This window comes from Misgurnus anguillicaudatus, chromosome 15 (assembly GCF_027580225.2).
Source record: "Misgurnus anguillicaudatus chromosome 15, ASM2758022v2, whole genome shotgun sequence".
In the NCBI taxonomy this organism is placed as follows: domain Eukaryota; kingdom Metazoa; phylum Chordata; class Actinopteri; order Cypriniformes; family Cobitidae; genus Misgurnus; species Misgurnus anguillicaudatus.
Genome location: NC_073351.2, coordinates 16,659,524 through 16,676,694, shown reverse-complemented (window position 1 = coordinate 16,676,694; position 17,171 = coordinate 16,659,524). Strand labels below are relative to the sequence as shown.

Below are 17,171 nucleotides of genomic sequence, written 5' to 3'. Positions count from 1 at the left end.
TATTCATTAATAGTAGAAGCACACACTTTCTGTATGAATGCACACATATTTGTTAGTGTGACCAGAAGGCATTTTGTTTAAAGCCCTGACAGTGTCTGTTACACACAGATGATATATTTTAAACAGGTAATGAATGTCATTTGTACTGTAGTTGGGTATGCACCTTAAGTTGTCCAGAAGATGGCAGTCACCTCATTACAGGCTGTGTATCTGTCACTCCATCAAACACTAACCATAGAGGCCACAAGCCTTACACACATAAATACAGTATACATATACACGTATACACACAAGCATACATACACATATAGACATAATATACTGTGTAGCCCAACCTGTAGATTTATACACATAAACAAATACATACCATTGCATAGCCCTCAAAATGAGTACTGTACACTCGAAATAATATAGGCTTACTCAAACCATAATTTTACATCTAACAGAAAATGTATTGCATTTTTAGAATAATTTTACAAATGAGGACACACAACATGTTCATAAACGAAGGCTTTATTAGATTTGTATATTGGATTAAGTCAGCATTACTCTTGAGTGTTTAGTTAACTCTTCCCATAATTGCTTTTTTAGTGTTTCTCTCTGGATGTAAGAGGATGATGTAGCACTTTGGTGCAAATATGGCCACCAACAATCCAAAACTGGATGCCAAGATGGCAAAAATCTCCACAGCCACTGCATATTTCCCTGGTGAGCTGACATAAGCTGGAACAAATGCAATCCATACAGCACAAAAGATCAACATACTAAAGGTAATAAACTTTGCTTCATTAAAACTATCTGGAAGATTTCTTGCAAGAAAGGCCAGCAAAAAACTTACTGTCGCCAAAAGGCCAATATAGCCAAATAGTATTGAAAATCCAGCCACTGAGCCTATAGTACATTCATAAACTATTTTGGACCCCATATATTGGCTGTTTTTATGAGGTGCTGGAGAAGCAGTTGTAAGCCAGACCGCACATATCACCACCTGAAGGGCAGTTAAGGTCAACACTGTGCCTCTTTGATGGGCTGCTCCGAACCATTTCATAGCACCTTTACCCTCTGGTCGAGATGACTTAAAGACGGCTATTACCACCATAGTTTTGACCAGAATGCTGGAGACGCATAAAACAAAGCTAATGCCAAACACAGCATGTCTTAACTGACACGTCCACAACTGTGGTCGGCCAATAAACAGCAACACACACAGGAAACACAGTTTGAGTGACAGCAGCAGCAGGAAGCTGAGCTCTGAATTATTGGCACGAACAACTGGAGTGTTGCGGTGATGAGCAAATATAACAACAACCACAGAACATAAGCAGGTGCCGAGCAATGATGCAGTGGTCAGGGAGATGCCCAGAGGCTCTTCAAAGGATAAATACTCCACTTCTTTAGGAATACACAGATTCTTATCTGAATTCGACCAGAATTCATCTGGACACTCTGTGCATTCATTTGCATCTGAAAGAGACAGAAAGGGGAAAAAAAATTAGGAGAACATTTTTTATTAAAAATAGTCCTGTTTTTAAGTCAATAATCTCTTCACCTGTTGTATTAGAAATCTCTCCATCTGCACATGGCAGGCAGTCAAAACAGCAGACAGGAAGGCCTTTCCTCCTGGCTCGTCTGGTGCCTGGTGGGCAGCTCTCACTACACACAGACCGTGGGGGCTAAAAGATACATGATTAAAAAAGTGAAACGTGTCTGTATATTATAGACCATTATACACATAAATTCCGACCTGTCGTTTTGTATAAAATGTATAAATAATTACTTTTCTCGTCTCAAAATTCCAATATAATGCATCTTCATCCAGTGTGAGCTCTTTCCCTGTTGCCGCCCCTTCATCCACCACACCGACAGTACGGACAATGATTGACCCATCAGTGCTCGGCTGCCAGTTCATCACATCATAGATGGCCAGAGCATCTCCATTCTTATCAAATGACACATGATCCCCAAATCCTGTGGTGAAGTTTACTTTCTGTAGGTAATGAACCACCTGCACAGTTTACAAACAGGAGAGGTGTGTCGTTACGTTTTAAATAAATATTTAGCATTTTTTTTTTCATTTTGAATTAATTATATAGTTCTAATGTCAAATTAATATGTAGTGTCATCATATAAGCTGTGCTTCTGTCTACAGTCTTACCTGCCAGGGCTGCAGGTTTGTTATGTCAGCACAGGTGTTATCACTGAATGGTCCTCTCCCCTCCTCACATTGCATCAGGTCATGAAGTGCATATGCCAGGGCATAAACTGCTTTGTACACATTATAGGCAGCCCTCAGTTCTGATACATCAGTGTATGCTGTGTTTCTGCTGCTCAGATCTTCTTGCCCTGTACAGATGTTTTCTCCCTCACTGTCTCCTTTCTCAAACCTGCACCCGAACATGTTCTCCCAGAAAATCTTTACCATATTGTTTTTTGGATTGTTGTCAGGATGAACGTGTAGCAGAAAGTCTTGAAATCCCTGAATTTCTCCACGGCGAATGGCGATGCCCAATGTACCACCCAGGAAGGGCAGAAGACGCTGAGTGTGAAATACAGGAGAGGTAGCCCAAGCTTCACTTGCAATCCACTGCTTCCCTGTCACATTTTGCAACGCCACCTCATCCATTAAAGGTAACAGATAGGCTTCAGTGGAAATAACCACCACAATTTTAGCTGTAGAGGTTTGAATCACTTTTACTATGCGCTGAATATCTCTGTGGTTGTTATCAAGAGGCAGGATTTCTGTAAAAGCAACACAACCTCCAAACAGCTGAATTTCTTTTTGAAAGGACTGAGCGGCGTAGATGCCGTAATCATCATCACTATATATAACCCCAACCCAGGTCCATCCAAAATGTCTCAAGATCTGAATCATAGCTCGAACCTGGAAGGCATCACTGGGAATAGTTCTGAAGAAAGAGGGATATTTCTTCCTGTCACTCAAACAGGAGCAGGTGGCATAATAGCTAACCTAATAAAAAGACAATAAAAAGTGTCATAGTCACAAGTTATTCTTGTACATGGCTGTATAAAAGTAAAAAACACTTATAACACATTTTATTTATGTCATCCTACCATAGGTATTCGAAACAGCCCCAGCACACTGGAGATTGCAATACAATGAGTGGATCCCGGATCACCTACAATTCCAATCACTGGTGGTGGACCGGTGCAGTTGAAATTGTGGAGGGTCTCCTCTGTACCACTAAGCAAGGATGTGGCAGCCCTGAATGCCACGCCTAGCTTCACACAGTTGTCATACAGATGATAACCAAGGGTAATGTTAGGCAACAGGTTAGGTTTCTCATTGATCTCATTTATGGCAAAAGCCATAGCCTGTGCCTGCTGGAAGCTTGAAACATAGAATCTAGAAAAAGAATCACAAATGTTGATATTCAGTCTCAGTCTCTATAGAGTCTCATAAAACATGAAATAACTTAACAATTAGTGCAGCCCCATAATATGAGGAACTTTTAATCCTTAAAAAATAAAAGTTAAGTCACAATATCAGAGTAGTTTTTTTAGTACATTTCAACAATTCATTAGGCAATAATTCAGCTCTAAATGAATATGGACAGACAAATACAAATCAAAAACAACATTAAATTAGTGATTTGTGATATGTATCCTCTTATTTCCTCATTTCTGATGTCCTCTTATTTGCAGTCTTGTCTGATTTGGGATTATTTGTTCAGTTTAGCCCAGGCTCACCGCTGGCAATGCGGTTGTTCCGGTTCTTTTATGAAGCTCAGTTCTGGGAACACTGTGATGAGATGAAATGCAAACAGGCCTCCGATGATAAGGTCTCCATCCTGATACATCCCATTCAACTTGAAGCGTCCCTGAAGTTTACAGATGCCTGTGCTGGTGACCGAAGCAGCAGAGATAAAGTTAAAGGTCAGATATATACATATATGTAGATTGATCCACATCTTTCTTTCTTATTTACTGGAGTATTAATGTATGACAAAGATTGTGTGTGGTACTTATTTATACAGCAGGCGGTGCCACATGGGCTTATCAAGTAAGGCGTCACAGTCTCTTTATTCATATTTTCTTGAGATGGCACTTGAGATAGAACTCTGTAGTACTTCTTTATTGTATGAGTAAGTTATTACATTAATACATTTATGTTAAACAGGTAGTGATTCTTGTGTTTTAAGTAAGATTAAGTAATCCCCAAATGACTGACATCTTTATTTATATATCTTATTTATTTATTTTTGCTATTTTTTAATCCATGTTTATCACACTTATCACATTTCCTGCAATTCTGTATTTTCTGGATGATCTGATCTTAGTGTTAATGACATTAGTAAGGACACCAGCTCATTATTTTAAATTTTTTTACAAGCTAAATGATTATTTTTACATTTATTTATTAATTAATCACCCAATTACTTTACACAGATCCTCATGGTTTATGAGTTTGTGTGATTAAAGGGTGTTTTAGGTCATATTTAAAAGTGTCTTTTACAATTTAAAGTGTCTTTTTTACAGTTTAAATAATTTAAACTGGTAATGTCTACTATAGGGTATGCACCTTAAGTTGTCCAATAGATGGCAGTCACCTCATAACAGGCTGTCTGTCTGTCACTCCATCAAACACTAACCATAGAGACCTATACTGTACATGCCTTACACACAGATACAGGCACACAAGCATACAGTACACAGACATTCAGACTACAACACACATCACAGGAAAAAAAATTGTCTTGAATCTTAAGTAATCATTTAAAAGTTTTTAAGTAAATTCTGTTCTTTCTTCAAGCAAACAATGAAGTGTTGCAAACCAAACTGGTTCACCTGCTATGTAGTAAAGAATGATATAACATAATGGGGCAGTTTCCTGGACAGGGTTTAGATTAATCCCGGACTAGGCTTTAGTTAGGACATGCAAGTTGTTTTTACAAACATACATTTACTGGTGTGAGACAAAACAATGGCAGTGATATATTTACTAACAAGATATGTCATTGGAAGTTATTTTTAATTAAGGCAAACATGCACTTTAGTCTGGGAGTAGGATAAGCCGTGTTCGGGAAATCGCCCCAGTTTGTTTTATACTTTGTCAAAAATAATCCAATGTAATTTATAGATAATGCATTACCAATTATATTGTAAAAAATATTGTTTCAACAAGCAGAACATTTGAAGAGTTTGGTTCCAAAATGCAATAAATCCATTTTGACAAACTTCGGTAAAAACGTGTTTTCTATACCAAGAAAGTGATAAGATGAAAACCACTATTTTCTGTTACAAACTTTCACATAGCATCTTTAGGTTATAAAAACATAAAAGATTCAAATCCATAACTTGATTTTCAAAGATTTATTATAAAAACGAATTATTTTTTCCACAAAATGCAATTTTTTTTTTCAAAATTCTATAAATCTATTTAATCAATGTATAAATGTGCATTCATTTTTGCCATTTTATATTAATTTAGTTGAACAGTTGTACACACTGATTAATAAAATAAACATTAATGGCATGGCATTAATCAAAACACTTACTTTGTCATACTGTCATTGCTGCGCGTTTATACTTGATGTCGTCGCTTAACATTTTTCACAGCTATCAGCTGTGATTCTCATTGACTTTGAGTAAAATTATGGAAAGTTTTTCATAAGATCCCCTGGGGTCAATGTGTTAGCACGAAAGAAGCTAGATGCTCCCGAGTGCCTCTCTCGTAAATTATTAAATGTTGATGGCTTACGTTTCTTTCACAGGTTTATTAATGCTATTAAAGTATTATTTCGTTTTTGTTTGTTTGTTGATCACAAAGTACAAAGTTGATGAGAAAAACAAGGACTCTGTGTACTCAATGCGGCGCCCGCCATTGTTTGTTTACAATGTGTGGAATGGTGCACTGTAATTTGTGGAGCGGATTTATTGCATTCTGTAGAAAAGGAGGAGTGGCGTTATTGCATTTTGGGAAAAAAGGGAGAAAAGATGACAGAATAACACAGCGATATTGGATTTTACATAAAATTAAGAATTTACTTTTAAATACTGACCTGATATAATACTGATTTTTGCAGTAACTCTTAAAAATGGCGTTTATAGCGTTTTGGAACCAAAGTCTTCATTTAGAGATAAATTGTATTACAGTAGCAAAAATATACACTTCAGTACACTTTTAAAGTGTTTCTTTCTGGACATATGAGCATAAAATTGAATGCATTGAATGCAGTCCTTGGTTTGTCTGACATATGTTGGAAACATATCTACACAGTACCGATATTAAAAATGTACTTCATCATAATGATCTAAAAGGCTAATAAAAAGATCACTACCAGAAAGCCAATATATCCCAGTAGAAAGTCAAGTCACTGGGCCAACAGCAGTCAAACAACATTTTAGACCCAATCCTACTGTAGATTATGGATTACTTTGTTATTATAGACATAAAAAAGAATTTTGAAAAATCTTTTAAATGTGTGTTTTTAGGATGTGGCCCTATTTTCCATCTGTACACTGTTTGTTTAAAGTGTACTAGTTTTAGAAATGATTGCCCAGAAATGTGACAATTTAAAATCTGTAAATGAAAAGTATCAGCTAAATATTACTTGTCATATGTTTATTATTATGTCATATGTTTAGACACTATAATGTGACTGTTTGCGTACTCCACCCACCATGTATGTCATTGGTTAGTTTTATATGACATGTTTGTGATGTTATTTATATATCTGGGAATTCAAGACTTTGATGCAGTCTGAATGAAGTCCTCCTCAATGGCTGGGTCCATGGTTGGAATTAAAAGATTTAGCAATGGCCAATAAGATGCCAGTGAATGAACTGGTACCACTTGGTCTTTTGCTCCTACCTTACTTGTCAGTAGTTGCCTGCACCTTATTAGACAACGATTGCCGGAGATTGGGTGATTTTAACTCTCCGGTGCTGGAACGGGATGGTGATATTATAATAGGAGGGCTGTTTCCAATGCACAACATAGCTTCAGAAACTAAGTCCACTTACACTGAGCTGCCGCAGCATGAAGAGTGCAGCGGGTGTGTGAATCTGCAGTGCAAATAAATAGAGAATAACAATGAAATTCAATATAATGTTTCAGTTTAATGAGCAAATTAGTTGTTTTTGTTTTGTGTCTAGGTCCCATCTGTATCGCTGCTACTACTAACTTTCTCCTTTTAATCTCTCCTCTTTTCTTATCTACTCGAAAGGTTTGATTTTCGTGCCTTCCGGTGGGCTCAAACAATGGTGTTCGCCATTGAAGAAATCAACAGAAACTCTGCTTTGTTACCAGGAGTGACGCTAGGTTATCGGATCTTGGATAGCTGTGATTATATCCACACCAGCCTGCACAGTACACTGGCCCTGGTGAACGGCACCTCTAGTCAAACACAGTCTGCTCACAGTGTCGGTGCTAAATGTCTCTCCACTGCCCCGGTATCAGCTGTCATCGGTCTGGCATCATCTTCACCTACACGAGCTGTGGCTCATACTTTGGGTCCATTCGGAATTCCACTGATAAGCGAGAAAGGGGACAATAATAGCATGTGATTACTTATATTTCAGCTTTTGCACTTCACTATGTACTGTTTTTGATTTTTTTGTTGTTGTCAATTAGACAACCCATGAATATAAAGAAAAAAATCAGTCACAGTACTGTGCAAAAGATTTGGCCAACACCACCAGACTTGTTGTTTTAGAAAATTTAATGTCCATCCATATTTATTTTTCAATCTATTTTATTAGGATACAAACTGAAAATACAGGAAATATATACAAATTGTAAAAATTTAACATTTTTCAGGACTAAATGTCTTCTTTAGGCATCGTCTGTGTTTAGTGTGACATCTCTTGGCACTAAACACATCTTGAGCGGTTTTGAGCAGAATGAAGTAAAAAGACTAATTTCTTTAAAATTTGAAATTAGGATTTAATTTTATTTAGGTTTAAGAGATCCTGCAGCTTCTAGTGGAGTTTACCCTAAAAACTTGACACATCAGCTTACATTTTTATACAGTTTTAAATACTATATACACATTTCCTGTGTTTTCTGGATGTATCTTTTAAAGAGATCGAGAAACAATTATATATGATCACTATAACATTGTAAAAACAACTAATCTAATTCTAGCATGGTGGCCATAGACTTTTGCACAGTACTGTATATCTGCTGATGTTTGTAAAAATTTAAGACACACGGATTAAATGCCCCTTCATTAAAAAAACTTGTATTTATTTATTTCTTTATTTTCTTTCTTTCTTTCTTTGTTTTGTGTCCTCTAAGTTCAAATAATTTAAATGAAATAAACCTAAACTATTATATGTTGTCATATTTTATAAAAAAATCTAATCTAATATGAAATGTCATTTGTTAGATCTGTTATGAACCTCAAAACACATTTCACTGGGATGCAATGTTAGTGCAATGAAATGTTCAAAATATGATGTTGATATGATGTTCAAATATGATGCTCTGATTTTCATTAATGTCGAAAATAAGTCTCACCCTATTTTCTTGTGTGGTTGTACAGATAATGGGAAACAAGCCTAACATCTTAATGGACAAATAAAACACAACCCAGTTAATGCAACAAAACACATCTTAGGCATATTTGTATATGTACTGTTTATTGTCATGATTCTCTTTACTATAATTTATTAGCTATGTACTATTAGACATGAACTATCAATTATTTCAGTGTCCTAAATATGATTTCCGAATGTATTTCCCCTGAAAATGCCTAAGCTTTGACTTTATATCTCTTTTAACTTTTTCTCCTTCTTCATGTTCTGGTCTTCAAGATAAGCTACTTTGCGACTTGCACCTGCCTTACGGATAAGACAGAGTACCCATCTTTTCTTCGCACTGTACCCAGCGATGTATTTCAAGTGCAAGGCCTGGTTCAGATGGTTTCCCACTTTGGCTGGCGCTGGGTGGGTACGGTGGGCACAGATGATGACTACAGTAACTATGGCATCCAGGCCTTCACCGATCAGCTTAATCAACTTGGAGGCTGTATAGCCTTTCACCACACTATACCCAAATCAGCTTCCCAGGCACAAATCCACTCTATTGTCAATAGCCTAGAGGGTTCGACTGCTCGTGTGATAATAGCATTTGCCACTGAAGGACAGCTGCTGAAGCTCCTAACCGAGGTTGCTCATAGGAATCTGACAAGGTGGCAGTGGGTAGCCAGTGAAGCTTGGGTGACGGCAAAACTTCTCACTGTTCCTGAACTTCAACCTGTCCTTACTGGAACACTGGGATTTGCCTTCAGGGGTACCACTATTCCTGGCTTGGCTGAGTTTCTCCTAAGTGTAAGACCTTCACCTAGAACTGAATCGGTTTTTATTAACATGTTTTGGGAGGAACTGTTTGGATGCAGGCTAGGTTATGATAACAACAGTGAGTCTGACTTACCTCTCTGTACTGGCTCAGAGGATCTAATGGACACTGAGACTAGCTACACTGATTTTATACCGGTGAGGATTTCCTACAATGTCTATAAAGCAGTGTATGCCATTGGTCATGCTCTACATCAGCTCTTACAATGTCACTCCAAAGACAGAGTCTGTAACACTGCATCACAGTTTTCTCCATGGCAGGTATTAAGTCTGTCTGTCTATCAATACAGTCAAATGTATGTTACATATGTGACCCTGGGCCTGGTCGCATGGGTATATTTGTACCAATAACCAACAATACTTTGTATGGGTCAGTGGTTCCCAAACTTTTTCAGTGTGCGCCCCCCTTGTGTATGGTGCATTCCTTCGCGGCCCCCCAAAGAAAATTTGTGACAAAAAAACGGTTCTAAAAATTCATGAATTCATGATAAATTAATGTATTTCATAAAATGTCATAAAACTGGGGCCCCCCTGGCACCATCGCACGGCCCCCAGGTTGAATACCACTGGTCAAAATTATTGATTTTTTATGCCAAAAATTACTTAGATATTAAGTAAAGAACATGCTTTATGCAGATATTTTGTACATTTCCTACCATACATATATCAAAAATGTAATTATCATTAATAATATGTGTTGTTAAGGACTTCATTTGGACAACTTTTCTCAATATTTTTATTTTTTGCACCCTTTCAGATTTCCAAATAGTTGTATCTCTGCCAAATATTGTCCTATTGTAACAAACCATACATCACCTTTGATATGAAAGTTTATTTAAAAAAATGACCTTTATGAAAATAGTTTTGTAGTTCAGGGTCACATTTATTTTTATTTATTTATTATTTTATTATTATTATTTTTATACATTTATTTATTAATTGCATTTATATTGAATATATTTCTGTTTTAACCAACAGCTTCTTCAGTACCTGAAAAAAGTCAATTTTATCAACCAGTTTGATGAGAAAGTATATTTTGACAAAAACGGAGAGCCTGTGCCCCTTTATGACATCATAAACTGGCAAACGAATGGCAGAGGTGCCATTCACTTTCAGATTGTGGGTAAATTTGATGGCTCTGCCCCACAAGTTGAGCAGCTTAAGATAAATGAGAGGTCAATTCGGTGGGCAGGAGGACATGTTGAGGTGAGCTTGCATCACCATGGCAAACAGTTATAGATTTTTATCTTTTAGTTTTTACTAGATGACTAATTTTATTGTATATTGAATACAGGTACCTGTTTCTCTGTGCTCCCCTCCTTGCCCTCCTGGCACACGACAGGCCAGTCGACTGGGGCAGCCTATCTGCTGCTTTGACTGTTTGCCTTGTGCTGAAGGAGAATTCAGCAACATCTCAGGTAAAAAAGATGATACGTCAATTATTTATGTTGTCCATATACTGTATGTTCGGGTTGGGAAATCTGGTTAATCTTTTAAATGTCTACCAGGTGCTACTGAGTGTATGAAGTGTCCTCAGTACTACTGGCCAAACAAAGAAAGAGTCGCCTGTGTTGCTGGCATAGAGGAGTTCCTCTCCTACCATGAAATTATGGGCATCATTCTCATTTCTCTGTCTCTCTTTGGGGTTGCCACGGCAGCTGTTATCACAGTGATCTTCTTCCTTTTTCGAAGCACGCCCATAGTTAAAGCCAACAACTCTGAGATGAGCTTTCTACTTCTGCTGTCCCTCAAACTCTGCTTTCTTTGCTCGCTGGTGTTTGTGGGCCGGCCTTCACCGTGGACATGCCGTGCCCGACAAGCTGCGTTCGGGATCAGCTTTGTTCTCTGCATATCGTGCATACTTGTGAAGACCATTGTGGTGCTGTTGGCCTTTCGTTCAACAATGCCTGGGTCTAGTTCTTTAAAGTTATTTGGTCCTGGACAGCAGAGGGCTTTTATCTGCTGTTGCACAACAGGTCAGGTTATCTTGTGTGCGTGCTGGCTGGCACTAGCGCCTCCTTACCCTTATAAAAACACATCTTACCAGGGAGGTAAGATTGTTTTAGAGTGTAAAGACGTGTGGCCTTTAGGATTTTACCTGGTGCTGGGTTATATCGGATTGCTGTCTTGCATGTGCTTTGCACTTGCTTTTCTTGGACGGAAACTCCCAGATACATTTAATGAAGCTAAGCTCATCACATTTAGTATGCTCATTTTTTTTGCCGTGTGGATCTCCTTTATACCAGCATATAACAGCTCACCGGGGAAATACACAGTGGCTGTTGAGATTTTTGCCATTCTCGCTTCCACTTTCGGACTTCTGTTTTGTATTTTTGTACCTAAATGTTACGTCATTTTGCTAAGGCCTGATTTAAACACTAAGAAGGGAATGACTGGAAAAATGTCAAAGTGACATTTTATTGACATGCGTAACTCATGTTTAGTTACACACAATTTGTCATATTCATATATTCTGTATTTATTGATGATTGTATCTATTGCATTTATGCATTTGGCAGATTTTTTTATGTTTTTTCTCTGGGATCAAACCTACAACCTTTTGCACTGCTAATGCAATGTTTTACCACTGAGTTACAGGAGCATGTTATATTTTTCAAACTGTAAAGTTTATTTCCTTATTGTTACAAGTTTGTCTTAACATCAATAGAAGCATTGCTCTTAATTTTGTTGTAAGTAGAGCTATGCAATCACAAAAAAGGCTTTTATTCATTCATTCATAGTAAAAGGATTCTGTAAATTTGCATTTTTATTCATAAATAATACCTGATGACCATGTTGACAAATAAAGCCATTTAAAAAGTTGTTTTGACTTTTATTTTTAAAGATGAAGGATCTGCATAAACACAACATAAACAAACTAAATGAGTAACCATGACCATAACGAATTAGCAAATGAAATGGGTAGAAAGAGCATACCAGACACAAAACCTTAAGTCGATATGCAATAGCCAACAATACATTGTATGGGTAAAAAAAAATTTTATGCCAAAATTATGTAAAGATCATGTTCCGTGAAGATATTTTGTACATTTCTTACCATAAATATATAAAAAAATATTTTTGTGAGTAAATGCATGTACATTCATTCATTGGTTTACTCTTCTTTTTCAAACATATTTTCAATATAATGAATGTGAACATTAATGGGGACATTTCACAAGACTTTTTAAAGATGTCATATAAAACGTATATACGTATGTGAAGTTTTAGCTTGAAAAACCATATAGATAATTTATTATAATATGTAAAATTGCCACTTTGTAGGTATGAGCAAAAATGTGTTGTTTTTGGGTGTGGCCTTTTAAATGCAAAGGAGCTGATCTCTACACTAAATGGCAGTGCCGTGGTTTGATAGTGCAGATTAAGGGGCAGTATTATCCTTTTCTGATATAACACTAGGAGCCAGATTTTATTGACCTATTTTTTACATGCTTGCAGAGAATGGTTTACCAAAACTAAGTTACTGGGTTCATCTTTTTCACATTTTCAAGGTTGATAGAAGCACTGGAGACCCAATTATAGCACTTAAATATGGACAAAGTCAGATTTTCTTGATATGTCCCCTTTAAATCAGACTATTAAAACAAGTTTTTAAAATGGTTTAATCCTTAGTGTTTATCATTTATGCACTGTAAATATGTAATGTCCAATATTATGCACCATCAGAAATAAAGTCATTTGGGTATAAAAAGTATACCTTTGTACCATATTAGTATGTCAAAGGTACATATCTGTAACTAAATGGGTAAAAGGGTACCGCCCCCAAGTACAGCTTTTGTAGCTTTATTTCAGAGAATGTGCTGTATGTATCTCACAGGGCTTTTGATGATACTTTACCCATTAAGTGTTTTTTAGTATTCTGATCCGGTCTAAACACAATAATAAAACACTTAGGAGCAAAAATACAAAAAATCAAACCAAAACTCGAAGCCAAAATAGCAAATATCTCAACAGCTACAGTAAATTTTCCAGGTGAACTGACATATGCTGGTACAAATGTGATCCATACAGCACAGAATATGAGCATACTGAATGTGATGAATTTAGCTTCATTGAAGTTATCAGGCAGCTTTCGTGCCAGAAAAGCTAAAACAAAGCAAAGAAAAGCCAGGAGGCCAATATAACCCAACACAGCCCAGAAACCAACAGCAGAACCTAAATTACATTCTAAAATGACTTTTTCTTTATAGTATTGCATATTGTTGAAAGGGAAAGGTGGAGATGTTGTTAACCAAACCACACAGATAAGAACCTGTACAAGAGTAAAACCAAGAACGCTGAGTCTTTGTTGAGGAGGCCCAAACCATTTCATGATATTACTTCCTGGAAGTGTAGCCCTGAATGCCATTAACACCACTATTGTTTTCCCCAGAACACAGGAGATACAGAGGACAAAAGTGATCCCAAATGCTGTGTGACGCAACATACAGGACCACTCAGTGGGGCGACCAATGAAAGTAAGTGAACAGAGAAAACACAAAGTCAATGAGAAGAGCAACAGGAAGCTCAACTCTGAATTGTTGGCCTTTACTATGGCAGAGGCTCTGTTTTTATAAAACACTAAAGCCATGCTTAAAGCTAATAAAGAGCCAGTAACAGAGAAAACAGCCAGGATAATTCCAAGAATCTCATCCCATGACAGAAACTCCACTGGTTTAGGAAGACATTTATTCTTTTCTTTATTGGGCCAGAACTCAGGTTGACAGGTGTGGCAATCTAAAGAATCTGTAAGAAAAATACTTGTTGTTAAACATCTACAGCATTCATGAACCATAGCAATACAGAGATAAAATATCTAATACAGTACATACAGTTTTGTGCTTTCCTCATCAGAACACATTACCTGTCTCATTACTGATCTCTCCATCTGCACATGTAATACAGTCATAACAGCAGACAGGTCTTCCTTTCTGTACAGCCTTTCTAGTGCCTGGAGGACAACTCTCACTGCACACAGACACAGGCACCTGGAGGTGACAGGTGACACAAAGCATTTACAGATAATCACAATTAGACAAATAAACCAAAACATTTGTATACCTTTTCACTGCCATCGTTCCAAATGATAGCTCTGCTCAAACTGAACTCTTGTCCTTTCGGCTGGGATGCATCATAGTGACCCACTGTGACAAAGTCAATTGAAGCATCATCCTGAAGCTGCCAGTTCACAAGTTCATAAGTGGCTACTGGATCCCCATTGATATCAAATGAAACAGGATAATTATTTTTAGTGAAGTTCACTCGCTTGAGCTGATCTGTAATCTGCATGATTAACATAAGAAATGTTGTTATAGTTTTACACAATTGCTGGTTAGTGTTATTTTCTGCTAAATAATCTGTGCTGAAATCCCAATTGATGCCTGTGCGTCTGCACAAGATTTTACCGTTCACACACAGAAGCAGAATACAAGTTTTAATTAATTAATCCTTTGTGAAATTAAAACTTTAATTAATATGATAAGGAAGCTTACCTGCAAGCGTTCAATTTTGATGTTTTTGTCACATTGCACGTTGTTACAGACAATGGCATGGATGGCATGAGCTATAGCATATGTGGCTTTATACACCATGTTAGTGATTCTCAACTGGGATGTATCTGTATATGGATTCTGTAATGTGTGCAGATCCTGAGTGCCATCACATGCTGGTAAACCAGATGAAGAACCTGTCTTTTGTCTTAAATTACAACTAAATGAGCTCTCCCAAAATTCTGTCAGTAGGGGAGATTTCAGCACCTCATCTGTAGAAAGATCAAGCAGAAAGTTACGAAAGCCAGGGATAACAGAGCGCGGGATACCAAAGCCCACAGCACCAATACACAAATTGAGGTGCAGCATTCCTGAGTCTACAATCCAAGTCTCACTACCAATCCACTGCAGAGGTGGTGGGGGGTCATGGCTAAGCTCCTCTAAGAGGAACCTCATGTCACCTGAAGCCATGAAGGCAACTATTACACGAGCCGTTGACCTGCGAATGACATCTGCGACCCTCTTGAGTTTACTGTGTGGTTGAGTCCTGTAGTAGGCCTCTGAATACTCCACACAGATTCCCTCCTCCTCCGCAGCTTTCAGGAACGATGCCATGCCGTTGTTCCCGTAGTCTGAATCACTGCGCACCGCTCCGATCCACGTCCATCTGAAAAGCTTGACCATTCGTGCCAATGCGGCCGCTTGATGGTGGTCACTGGGGATGGTCCTGAAGAAAGTCGGATACTGACGCTTGTCACTGAGACACGCACAGGTTGCATAATGGCTCACCTATACACAACAAAAAAAAGCAAATTATATGCAAAAATTATATTTACACGTTATACACAAATTATACACTTACTCATTGTTTTTTATTTTTCCATGTTTCATGTAGCTCAAATGTTACAATTATGCTGTGATTAAAAAAATATGCAAAATAAATCAACACTTTATATTGTAGTATCCAAAATATCTACTAACGTACAGTTTTTGCTGCCTTAACTTGTTTATCAAATTCACTGTAAAAGTAAACTTTTTTTACATTTTGACTACTTGTACTGTTAGAACCTATTTTTATTAAATAAAATAATGTAAAACACATGTCATGATTATGTCATTCACATAATTTTTTACAGTATAGAGTTAGCAAAAAGTTTATTTATGGCATTTTATCAAGCAGTTTTGTGAGGTTTTAACTTTGGATGATTTTATCATTTATTATTATGCATTTAGCAGACATTTTATCCAAAGTAACTTACAAAAATAAGGAAAACAATGAAAACAGTAATTCTAAAATTCATATTTAAACAGTACTAAAGGAGTTACCATCTATTAAAGGCTCTTATGTTTTCTTATTTGGTCCAGGTCATTCATACAAACTCATATTATGTTGAGCAAGCACCTGTGGATATCCAAATCGACCAAAAACTCTTGACATGCTGATAGACGGCGTTGAACCAGATTCTGCGACTACAGCAGTTACAGCAGCAGATTTTGCACAGGAATCAGAGTCATTATATTTGAGATCAAATCCATTGACAAGCTGAAACGCTATTTTTATTGCCATCGGCACAGAGGCACAAGAGTCATAGATATGGTAGCCTAAAGTGATGCCTGGTAACAGATCAGAGCTGTTGTTGATCTCTTCAATGGCAAACTGCAAGGCACGACTAAAGCGCATCTCTCTGGTGTCCATGCTGGTAAAACAAACATAATAAATACTGCAGTAGAAAAACTGGTTATTAAAACTTAAGTGAACAAGTTATAGTTTTGATTTTCATTAACTTATTTACACAACAAATAAAATAACAATTATAAGCATAAGCATAATTTTAACAAACTCCTGTTGTATTTCAGCCTGTATATCAAACTCTAACCTGCCACTGCACTCTAGTGGCTGTGGTCGTCTGGTGTATGTGTGATTTTCTGCCTTCAGATAGTCATGAATGGAGAAAGCCCCTCCAATAAGAAAATCTCCATCCTTGAAGAGACCAGGAGGCTGTGGGTCACCTTGCAGAATGCAGGTTACTGGATGAACTCCACACAGAGCAGGACAAAGCCTGGTAATGTACAGTATTGTCACTGTCAGTACAAATTTAACTTGCATTTCTTCTGCTAGCTCAGCAAGCACTCCAAATGTGAAGTGAGCATTACATCTTGTTTATATACCCACTATTAGTACAACCATTGTCTGTGTTGTAACCCCACAAATGGGAAGCCTAAAAGGGTGTGGTTACAATATTTGATATCTGTCAATCATAATGACATCATTGTCCAAAGGCATAGATTTGGTTTGAATATTGATTTGAATTGTGTTTATTTGACAAAATTTACAAAACTGTAGAAGAAAATACATAACAT

General features: G+C 37.2%; 3 protein-coding genes across 3 annotated transcripts; 1 reads left to right on the top strand and 2 right to left on the bottom strand.

Annotated features, from left to right (window-relative positions):
- Positions 1-508: 508 nt before the first annotated feature.
- On the bottom strand, positions 509-5,327 carry LOC129419471 (extracellular calcium-sensing receptor). Its single transcript, XM_055174612.2, has 6 exons — positions 3,709-5,327; positions 3,073-3,364; positions 2,156-2,968; positions 1,778-2,005; positions 1,550-1,673; positions 509-1,464 (listed from the first exon to the last, which is right to left on the bottom strand). Exons 1-6 carry the CDS (start codon positions 3,927-3,929, stop codon positions 560-562), a joined length of 2,583 nt encoding a protein of 860 aa, XP_055030587.2. The 5' UTR covers positions 3,930-5,327; the 3' UTR covers positions 509-559.
- A 90-nt stretch (positions 5,328-5,417) lies between these two features.
- olfcu1 (olfactory receptor C family, u1) lies at positions 5,418-12,130 on the top strand. The gene is made up of 6 exons (XM_073853470.1): positions 5,418-7,016; positions 7,188-7,523; positions 8,784-9,582; positions 10,300-10,527; positions 10,616-10,739; positions 10,830-12,130. The coding sequence occupies exons 1-6, from the start codon at positions 6,778-6,780 to the stop codon at positions 11,732-11,734; spliced, it is 2,631 nt and encodes an 876-aa protein (XP_073709571.1). The 5' UTR covers positions 5,418-6,777; the 3' UTR covers positions 11,735-12,130.
- A 1,023-nt stretch (positions 12,131-13,153) lies between these two features.
- Positions 13,154-16,917, bottom strand: LOC129419469 (extracellular calcium-sensing receptor-like). Its single transcript, XM_073853938.1, has 6 exons — positions 16,688-16,917; positions 16,213-16,507; positions 14,814-15,599; positions 14,383-14,604; positions 14,186-14,309; positions 13,154-14,067 (listed from the first exon to the last, which is right to left on the bottom strand). The coding sequence occupies exons 1-6, from the start codon at positions 16,915-16,917 to the stop codon at positions 13,154-13,156; spliced, it is 2,571 nt and encodes an 856-aa protein (XP_073710039.1).
- Positions 16,918-17,171: the final 254 nt, after the last annotated feature.

Excerpts from the sequence above, each read along its gene's own strand:
- LOC129419471 (XM_055174612.2), bottom strand. The coding sequence starts at position 3,929 with ATGTGGATCAATCTACATATATGTATATATCTGACCTTTAACTTTATC. Across the intron at positions 3,365-3,708 it reads GAACAACCGCATTGCCAGCG|ATTCTATGTTTCAAGCTTCC; the intron begins GTGAGCCTGGGC and ends TTCTTTTTCTAG. Across the intron at positions 2,006-2,155 it reads CAAACCTGCAGCCCTGGCAG|GTGGTTCATTACCTACAGAA; the intron begins GTAAGACTGTAG and ends TAAACTGTGCAG.
- LOC129419469 (XM_073853938.1), bottom strand. The coding sequence starts at position 16,917 with ATGCAAGTTAAATTTGTACTGACAGTGACAATACTGTACATTACCAGG. Across the intron at positions 14,605-14,813 it reads TCAAAATTGAACGCTTGCAG|ATTACAGATCAGCTCAAGCG; the intron begins GTAAGCTTCCTT and ends TTAATCATGCAG. Across the intron at positions 14,310-14,382 it reads GGAACGATGGCAGTGAAAAG|GTGCCTGTGTCTGTGTGCAG; the intron begins GTATACAAATGT and ends TGTCACCTCCAG.
- olfcu1 (XM_073853470.1), top strand. The coding sequence starts at position 6,778 with ATGGCCAATAAGATGCCAGTGAATGAACTGGTACCACTTGGTCTTTTG. Across the intron at positions 7,524-8,783 it reads AAAGGGGACAATAATAGCAT|CTACTTTGCGACTTGCACCT; the intron begins GTGATTACTTAT and ends CTTCAAGATAAG. Across the intron at positions 10,740-10,829 it reads AGAATTCAGCAACATCTCAG|GTGCTACTGAGTGTATGAAG; the intron begins GTAAAAAAGATG and ends AATGTCTACCAG.